This window comes from Sinocyclocheilus rhinocerous, unplaced genomic scaffold, assembly GCF_001515625.1.
Source record: "Sinocyclocheilus rhinocerous isolate Xijiao unplaced genomic scaffold, SAMN03320098_v1.1 scaffold254, whole genome shotgun sequence".
Taxonomy (NCBI): domain Eukaryota; kingdom Metazoa; phylum Chordata; class Actinopteri; order Cypriniformes; family Cyprinidae; genus Sinocyclocheilus; species Sinocyclocheilus rhinocerous.
This window is the reverse complement of record NW_015628690.1, coordinates 425,372-435,663: the sequence shown is the minus strand read 5'-3', so window position 1 is coordinate 435,663 and position 10,292 is coordinate 425,372. Positions and strand designations below refer to the sequence as shown.

The following is a 10,292-nucleotide window of genomic DNA, read 5'->3' as shown; positions in this document are numbered from 1 at the left end:
CAAAAAATAAATGTGATGTCCGGTGTGGTATGAAGATCCTCTGAGCCAAATTTGGAGAGAATTGGACAACATTTGTGGAAGGAGAACAGTTTATCAAAATCCAATTTGGCATGGAGACACCATCATACTCTGCAAGCCAGAGGGAATCTGTACTGTACAGAAGCATGATTTTAGGCCAATTTATAACAATGTAACAACCCCCAAACAACTCATTTGTGTCCATATGACAAAGTGTTATGAAGACACATCTTTGTTTGCTGTTGATTCTTGACTTTGAAAAGTTTCAGTAACTTTGTTTTGTGCATGGTCCGAAGATCACCTCTAGCCAAATGTAGCAAAGATATACACAAATTAGGAGGAACAGCAAAAACGTCATTATGTAAATGTCCGACAAGTTAGGCTGAGACTCTAAAATGGGATATCAGTGGACTTAGCATAACCTAAAGAAAGAGAAGAGGCCAAAAAAAAAAAAGTCACTTTAGGCCAAATTATTATCAATGCATCACGTTTCAATTTCTTTGCTCTGGTACCCTTTGGGCATGTAAGGGAAACAGGTCAATTTAGCTCAAAGGGAATCATTTAAGTTGGTTAGGCTTGCTTCAGACTGGCTAGTGCTAGGGTCTGATTTATGAACATCCTGTTGTCTTGGGCCTCTGTGGAATTCGGCTCCTCATGTTTCAACCATGTTTTGACCAAATCTTAGATTGTCTGATTCGGTCTGATATCCTACAGGCATGATGCCAATGACGCCTACCAAGCTTTGTTTCAATACACCAAAGTCTTGGTAAGACACAGCAATATACATTAAAATTCACAATGGCAGACAGGGAAAATGGCTGCCCTTTAAAAAATGGTATCACTGGGCTCAGGGAATCTAAAGACACTAAAATGTAAGTTTATTAATCAGATTGTATGATTTATGATCATTACACATTAATGAAAATGACTTCAATATGCTTTGTAAGCTTGGTCTGAACATCTGAGATCAATTTGGTCAGAAGATTTGTAGGCAGAGTATGGGTGATACTGGAAACACAATCTTCAATCAGCTATGAATGCAGGAAGAAGGAGGACTTTTTCTCTAGTCTAGACCAAAGGGTTTTAAAGAGAAAATAAGTAAATTTTTGAGCTGATAGGGGTGCTTAAGTGTTTGACTGGGAGACCACCAGATGACCATTCAGACCGCTTCCAATATACTTCGCTTCTTGGACCCTAATAATAGTTCATTTAAACTAAGATCAGAGAGACAGACAAGAAGATCAATTGGTCTTCGCAGAAATTTACTAAAAAGCCTGTGAGGAAACGTTTTACCTCCACCTGTGACATAAATGATGCTTGATGTGGCTGCAATAAAACTTAATGACCGCTCAATAATTCATGCAGTGCTTGAAAACGTAAGGGTTTCTGGAGAAAAATATCTCGAAGGATACACTTTATGTGTCTGGGAAGGGTAGAGAGGTGGAGAGCTGTGATTCAAACAAAGTACTTATCAAGGACAAAGCTTATGAACACTTGTCCACAATATGTAGGAGAGAGAGAGAAATAGAGAGAGAACAGATGCAGCACTTGGTTGTACTCTACTAGTCACTGAAGTCAAATGGCTCTTGTTTGTAAATGATCTGGCGTTGCTGTCACAAAAGAGGCGGTACAGCTCCTAGCATATGCCATTTTAGTTAATCTTAAAAAAAATAAAAAAATAATGTATATATATATATATATATATATATATGTATCCAATTATAGAATCACCCATATATATATATATTATTTACGAAAAAAATATATAAAAATTGTAAAATAATTCCAATAAATGGAATTTCAAGAGCAGAATTAGTATTATTAAAAATAGCGATAAATAGAATATAAACGCTGAACATATCGATAAATAGAATATAAAACCCGTAAGAGTTACATTAATCTGAGATTGAGAGAGACATCCAGAGAGATTGGGAGCATTCAGGTAACGACTGGAATGAAGAGGCGTGTCTACAGTGCGGGGGCGGGGCTACACGCTCCCATCTGAAAAGGCACTATTATAGAGACTTAAAGGGACTCACAGGTGTATAGTAATACGTGAGTCACACAGCGCAGCCGTTCGCAGAGAAGCGATTAAATGTTTGCTATTAAGTCAGCGTGAGAAAAAGGAGCGTTTTTGCGCGGTTAGGGTCACATTGGGAGCGTTTCTTTTTTCAGACTACAGCCATGTGATGGCATATGAGTCGAGTGTAATGTAACAATCCCCACCGACGCTTGAGCAGTGTTTGACGCTCAGTGACATGACATGGACGGTGGCGTGTCTCACTGAGAGCAGATGTCCTGAAGAACGATGTCGGACCAGGTAAGATCATCGCTTTCCCTTGTGTGTATATAGGCTGTGTGTGTGTGTTTGTGTTTGTGGGTTGTAGGGTCCTTCACAGGTTTGGGATGTTCGCCGGTGTGTGTGAACACACCCTCTCTTCTTCTGCAGCCTTTGTGTTGACTTTGTTTTTGTAGGAGTGATTGTGTTTGAAAATATTCCTGTGCTGAGACAATCCTAGGTTTATTTCTAATATTATAGTTTAGTGTCCTTGTAATGATAAAAACGGTTAAAAATAGCTATATCGATAATTATAATCACTATTTGCAAGTCCTCCTATTATAGTCGAGAATTTATTTATGATTTGCATACTACTTCAATATTCATGATTAAAATTCAGATTTTTTTTTTATTATTAAAAGTAACTGTTTAGAGCTGGCCTCACCCCAAGCATCATACTACATCCTATTGCCTCACTGTCTGTCCCACAATAAAGTCTATGATTAATTAATTACCTCCTTTCAATTAGTATAATTGGCTGTCTATGTGTGTCTTGCATGTCTGACACCGGATCAGGCGTACTAGGTCCCCAGCACACCTGCAGTGCTGCGGCTAGATTAATTGTCGTATTAATATTGATGCCAGTTGCCCTTGCAAGCAAACACCGTAAACAGTTTAAGAGCTCTCTTGGCGATTTTGCTTGATGGAGATAGATGGACGAAGCCTTGAGCCTGAGAAAACTCATTAGGTCCCTCGTCTTTTTGGACTGTTGGGATGTTTATGCCACTCCTTTAAAGCAAGTGATGCTTGTTCATGTGAATGGATGCACTGCTCAGTGTTTTGACCTACTTTTATATAGTGTGCACAACCCTAAAATCCACAGAATCACGATCCTTCCCCCTTGCACATGGATTGTTTCTATAAATTATTAAGTTAGATATCATAAGGACTGCCATTGTTCTTGATGTTCAGATTTATCGGGTGAATGTCTTTGCCTCTGATGTATGTTTTTACTTGTCTTCAGTTTTCACAGGGTTATGGCTTAACTTTATCAGCTGCGCCCCCGCTTCGCAGGGGCAGCACCCCCCTGCCAATCAAGCATCAGCTGAGGCGAGAGGAAGCTGTGTCTGAGGATTACGATTGGACGCCAGGGCTCGATGAGCCTGCTACTCCGCAAATCAGCATCAGCACTATCCAAGATTCTCCTTCAGCGAAACCGCCGCAGCAAAAGTACCACGGACCCCTTCGGATAGTACTACTGGGCCAAAACGGAGTGGGCAAATCTTCTCTGGCACTTTGCCTTGCTGGACTGTCAGACAGATCACTCTCTATAGACTCTGAAACCCAAACAACCGGTAAAGATTATATTCATACACCCTTCTTATGCTCAGCATCAAGCATCAGGATGCCAAGGACTGTAATACTATATTTAAATTTGCTTTGGATGAAACACACTTATCACCTCACAGACACCTGAGATCACTAGTGTAAGGCTCTCAGGATTTGATTGGAAAAAGTGGAGTGGGTGCCGTGAAGGCATCACTTTCTTCACAAACAGAGCATGTCATTTACTAGGGGATAAAGAGCCAATCAGACACACAGACAGGTTTTTTTCCTCTTACCTAAGCTGAGTGTCCTTGTGCATCGATTCTGCACCGGATAAATTATTGTTACGCAACTGTCTCGAGTCCAATTCTGAACTTACCTTTCAAAATTCTTTTGTATTCTTCCCACAGATATATTATTATACGTTTGATCCCATGAAATTGCCAGTTTCTGCACAACTGCAGGAATAAAATTAGATGCTAATTAGTGATTAGTGATTTAGATAACAAGTAATTTAGTTTTATGCTTGAGTGTCGGTTTTTAAAAGAAATGTTTTTGTGTGTGTTGTAGATGAGGGTTACCAGCGGCGAGTGACCGTGGATGATGAGGACAGCACAATTTTAGTATATGACAGCTGGAAACAGGTGAGTCAGACACTCTCACAAATGCATAAAAGCATGCTGAGGTTTGCGTGTTTCAGATTCTTTATTTTGTATTTTATTAAATGGCTTTCAGAAAAAAACATAAAACAGGGAGTTAAACTTGTGCAATTGAGCCAGAACAGCCTATAGACTCCATTTTATTAAATGTATTATTATTTTCATATTCTAATGAATTGATTTGAAGATTACAGTATTTTCCCTACTGATTTACATTCATAGAATGCTTAACATTCAAAATGTAACCAATAGTGATGTCATCATAATATATGAACATTAAATTGTGATTGGTCTTGCCTTCCCTGCGTAAACGTAAACATGTATTGCTGTTGATTCTTGTATTCACCCAACAGAAAACAAGATGCATACTTATTGTCATGACAACAGCAAGTGACTGATGCGACATTTCATTTTTAACAGAACTAAAGTTCAAATTCTATGCTTACCAAACACGATTCTTTTGCAACCTTTTGAGAGCTTTAGGAAATGCAAATCTTCTATTCTAATGTCTTCACTGCACTGTTTGGGAACTGTAGTTTGTCAAGCTCCAATTTAAACACGATGTATGATGTCTCATTCTTTTCTCTTCTACCCAGACATTTTTAAAATATGTCTCAAAAATGAAAAAAAAAGGAAGAAATACACTTTTGGAATGACAAAGTTGAGCACATTATTACATATTAATTTTGGGGTGAATTATTCCTTTAAAATGCTACACATTTAAAAGGAATAATTGAACTGAACTGCTACATTTACATGAACCATTACATAAATATAGGTGTTTGGTGTGAAGTTGTATTCATTGTCCAGGAGCACTCATCATATGAGAGTTGTTAAGAAAAAAGAGAGGGAAAGATGCAGAGAAAGATGAGAGAAATCTGCTCTTGACCTTCCAGCTGAGGTTTGTCTGTTGTTTGTCATTTCTGTTTCCTTTTACTTTATGGCAAATTGTTTTCAGTTTCCCGTAATTTGTTCCATTTCTGCTGAGTGTGACTGCCGGGTTTAAAGATCCTTTTACAAGCGTTTTATTTGTACCCTCTATAAAATCAACCAGGTCCTGGTTTCATTGTTGTTTCACAGTGAATTGACCTCTTCTTTTCCCCTTTAAAAGCCACTTATTTCAGAGTAATTTAAAATGATCTAATGGATCAATACACTGTGTCATGTATCATTATGCTTTTCAGTCACGATTACTGCATTTGCATTAGTGTGTTGCAGGATTGCAATTTTTCATGTCATTAATATGACAAATCTACATGTACTGTCAAGTAAAGAAAAATATGGCTCTTGCGATATATAGTACTGTATGTCAAAACATTAATATCATACACTGACATTCAAAAGTTTGGAGTCAATACAGTTTTTTTTATTAATACTTTTATTCAGCAAAGATGCATTAAAAGTGACAAAGACTTTTATATTGCTACATCTTTATACATTTCTGAAAATGAAAATGGCTGCTGAAAATTCAGTTTTGTTATGACAAAAATCAATTGCATTTTAAAATACATTAAAATAGAAAACTGTTATTTAAATTCTAATAATATTTCACTATTTTTACAGACATTTTATTAAATAAATGCAACTTTAGTGAGCAGGAGAGACTTCTTAAAAATATTTTAAAAATCTTACCAACCTCAAACCCTCTTATCCACTCATCTTGGAAGGCTTTCCACTATAACATGGCTTTAGGGATTTTCTGAAATGGTCAAACCCAATAATTAATTCACTATGTTATCATGTAGTGTATACTGTTCAGAAAATATAGCACTTTCTAATTTGGGTGAAAATATTAGAGTTTTGTCTTTGATGCTGACCCTTGTGGGTAGTGTCATCTCATCCGAAGCATCTGTGAGATTGAATTATTTACATTCATCTTCCTCTGGGATTGATGCCTCTCTACTAGTTCTGACTTCACTTGTCTCTTCGCTTATCAATCACCTTTTCCTCTTTTCCTGACGATACAAGAAGGTACAAGCCATTTGACCTTCATAGGATATTCACAGGGGAACAAATACCAATTTGAAAGCCCCTCATGTTGTTGGATTTTATGTACAATGCATGTATTTTCCTCACACCCGCTTGTATGACAGTCCAAAGCATGTAGTGTGGGTGTATCATCCACTCAGAGCTCTGTTTATATACTCTGAAATATGATGATCATTTCGCCTGGAACACACAGATGTATCACAGTGATATCATGAGCACATGCTTGTGATTTTTCATATGAATCACAGAGTGTCTTTTCTGTGTCACAGCTGACTAGAAATTATTCTAACACCTGTGAATGTTATGTGATATTATCATAGGGTTGTGCACATAGATGTTTAGGGTATTAAGTTGCCTTTGTAGCCGTGATGAATATTCATATTCATTCAAATCCCTGGGCAAAACTGTTCCCTTTCCAAATGATGTTTATGTGTCATCAGATCTCTGCTAAATCAGATGCTCTTTGTTGCAAGCATGAATGTCAATAGTGATCCTGCTATCACAGAATGACTGCAAGTTTTGGATTAATTCCAGGGCAGAGATGGAGAGGCGAGAGAGCAGTGGCTGGAAGAACTCCAGACTCCCCCCATTCCATTTATCTTTCTCAATCTTTCATTTTTCTCTTCCAAAGCATCCCTCATTTTCTCTGTCTAACCATTCGGCTCTTTTCCTCAGTGGCACGTCGTATCACGTGACCTCTGACCTCAACCACCGTTCCCCGGTTGCCATGGTTACCGGTGGTTACAGCAAACAAAAGGATCCCAGATAAACTATGCAGTTATTAATTTTTTTAGATGCAGAGATTCAGTGCTGCCCTTACAGCTTGGTTCACTGACTGCAGTCTGTAGCTCATGGATTGAAGCTTGATCATGAAGAATGTTTAGCAGAAGTCTGTTAGTAATGCAGTTACTTTGTTTATTTTAAAGGTTTATTTGAGTAGTGGTTAGAGCTGCACAATTAATTAAATCAAAATTGATATTTCCTTGCACAATAAACTACAACAGACTGGGATTTAATTAAATAAAAATATAGTCTGCGATGCACTGCATACTTCAAAACGAATTAGTGGCGTTCTGTTTTGTCTGTAGTCTACTACAGTGAATCCCATGCAGGGGTGATTGGAAAGATTTTCTTTTTTCCCCCCTTTGTTAAACCTGTTCAACAGAAATTATGACTATAATAGGGTGAGATTAGGGTTGTCAGAAAATTATAGCAGTAATCAGTTTTTATTATTATTTTTTTTATAATGCCTTAGCACATTCAGTTCCTTTTGAAAGAAAGAATGTGACCCCTGTACATTACTGGTAAGATTTTTAAAATGTTTTTGAAAGAAGTCTCTCATGCACTTGGTTTGTTCAGGATTCACCGAGAGGTACAAAAACATTTTGGCTTACATTGTGACCACTCAAACAAACAGCCGTCTAAAAGCAAACTTAACTCATCTCAGGAGATGGTGTGAGAATTTAAGTAATGTTTTTGGAAGAAATCTCTTATGCTCACCAAGGCTGCATTTATTTGATCAAAAATCCAGTAAAACAGTAATAGTGTGAAATAGTTTGGTTTTATTTTAATACATTTTAAAAATATATTAAAATATCTAAAATATATATTTTAGATTATAAAATTGTAGTATATTTTAAAATGTAATTTATTCCTATGATGGCAAAGCATCGTTACTCCAGTCTTCAGTGTCACATGATCCTTCAGAAATCATTCTAATGCTGATTTGTTGCTCAAGAAACATTTTTATGATCAATGTTGAAAACTTTTTTTTTTCAGGATTCTTTGATGAATAGAAAGAACAGCATTTAGTTCTTACTTTCACTTTTGATCAATGTATTGCATCCTTATTTTCAGTCTATCTATCTGTCTGTTTGTCTGTCTGTCTGTGAGGCTAAATTTTTAATGGACGTGTAAGTGATGGGTTTGGTTTGGTCACAGAAGATATTTCATACTTGTTAATCCTTGATGTTATCAGATTTTCAGAGTTTTCAGGGGGAAAAAAAAGATTTTTTTTCTCAGAGAATGCTTTTTCCTGAATTGCCCCAGAACTGTCAAATCTTGTGATAGACAAACACGCTCAAGTGGAGCTGAAGCACAGTTTTCACCTACAGTATTGATTGTTTTTATTTAACAAAAGGTGATTATTATTGATGGTGTAAAATGATATCTAGTATGAGTTAAAAGGTATAAGTCTGTCTGAAGGGGCTGTGGGAGTACATACACAAAAAATGTGAGCAAACACTGACCTGCTACATACTCCAGGTATTTGTGGCTGCCTTTGCACTTGGTTTGTTCAGGATTCTCCGAGATATACCAAAACATTCTGGCTTATCTGACCACTCAAACAAACGGTCCTCTAAAAGCAAACTTAACTCATCTCAGGAGATGGTGTGAGAACACGATGCGGTTTGCTTAAGAGTAACTCTATCTATTGGCAGCAGAATGCGGGCAAAACATGACTCGAATGCACGAGGCGTTGCTCCAAATTGAGTTATTGCTTACCCGTTTGCTGTTTCGCACACTCTTTTGAATGCAAGAGCTGCTTATTTAATTACTTCATGCCTTTTGTGGTTTGCTTTGATCCAGGAAGCAGCGAAATGAAATGTTAAATGTTTATCAATTTGTGATTTGAATCACAATGGGTTTAAAGTAATTGCAGTGTGATTTGTTTTTGTCCTTATCCTTGTAGTGGGATAAAACACCCTCTAAGCATTTCTCCCTTGTCTGTCTTTAAGAGAAAATGTAAGCATTACTAATTAATGGGACAAGTCTTAAGTGATTCAGTGAAGGTCCGCACTTTCCTTATTGTGAAACAAGGTCAGCATATCTGGATGCGGTGAAGACGTTGCAGTAAGTTTACAGTCTGTTCCGTGGACTGCAGCCTCACTGTCAACTTACTTTGTTCACCGAACCATGGAGAATTGGAGAGAGACAGTGAATGAACTAATTCTCACACAGTGCTGCATCAGTAGTAGCTGCAGAGGATGCAGGTCTATTTTAGCTCTGTAGCAGACTCACCAAGTTCACCCAATCTACACCTGACACATCAGCCCAATTAGAGCATGGGTTACGCACAGGCATTCATTCACATGCAAACACACACATGCTCACAAATGTACAATCACGGACACCGCCCCGAGCCTGCCTCAATTAGCACGGTTAAACTTGAAGTGCTTGTGACAGTGGGGGGAAGAATGGCTTTAAGTCATTCTCTTTCCTAAAATAGCACATGGTCAGCCATGTCCTTACGCACGCAAGAACGTATTCCGTCACCTGTTCTGCCATTGGTTGAGATTGGGAATTGCGTCACACGTTGCTGCTCCCTTTTCTGTCTTACAGCAGGAGTTGGTTCCAGCATGGAGTTGTATCAGCATGCACTAACCTGTCTCTGATCACCTGTGTCCAATACATTAGCCAAAAACTCACCTTGAAATCAATTCCGCCTTAATGGGGTGTGAACTGGATTTAATTATTCCATTGGATAATTGAAACTGAGGACTTTAGTCAGTTAAAAAAAATAAAACGAGGGTTTAGAATAGTGAACTACTTAACTGTTGTGCTGTGCATAGTATTCATGTTGTTTTTTTGTTTTTTTTTTAGATTGAATATCAAGCTTATCAACTATATTTGTCTCAGTTGTTGTGGATACTGTGGCCCACAATGCAATGGGAACTTAACCTTCTTTTCCATTGTGATGAATGAAGAAATGAACTAGAGGCGAAAGCAAATCTGTTAAACGTTTTTCTTTTGACTTATTTGAATGTAATATAAAATATGTGACCCTGGACCACAAAACCTTAAGTCTTAAGTCGCTGGGGTATATTTGTAGCAATAGCCAAAAATACATTGTATGGGTCAAAATGATTGATTTTTCTTTTATGCCAAAAATCATTAGTATATTAAGTAAAGATCATGTTCCATGAAGATATTTTGTAGATTTCCTACTGTAAGTATATTAAAATGTAATTTTTGATTAGTAATATGCATTGCTAAGAACTTCATTTGGACAACTTTAAAGG

General features: G+C 37.4%; 1 protein-coding gene across 2 annotated transcripts in view; it reads left to right on the top strand.

Moving 5' to 3' along the window:
• Positions 1 to 2,060: 2,060 nt before the first annotated feature.
• The window catches only part of LOC107738122 (GTP-binding protein REM 2-like), a 30,802-nt gene continuing 22,570 nt past the window's right edge, over positions 2,061 to 10,292 (top strand). The window contains exons 1-3 of one of the 2 annotated variants that reach the window (XM_016549814.1): positions 2,061 to 2,338; positions 3,321 to 3,651; positions 4,193 to 4,266. In XM_016549814.1, coding sequence (XP_016405300.1) covers positions 2,327 to 2,338; positions 3,321 to 3,651; positions 4,193 to 4,266 — 417 coding nt within the window. In that variant the 5' untranslated portion in view covers positions 2,061 to 2,326. Of the gene's footprint in view, positions 2,339 to 2,907; positions 3,112 to 3,320; positions 3,652 to 4,192; positions 4,267 to 10,292 lie in introns of those variants that run through there. The other variant, XM_016549813.1, reaches the window with a different exon arrangement.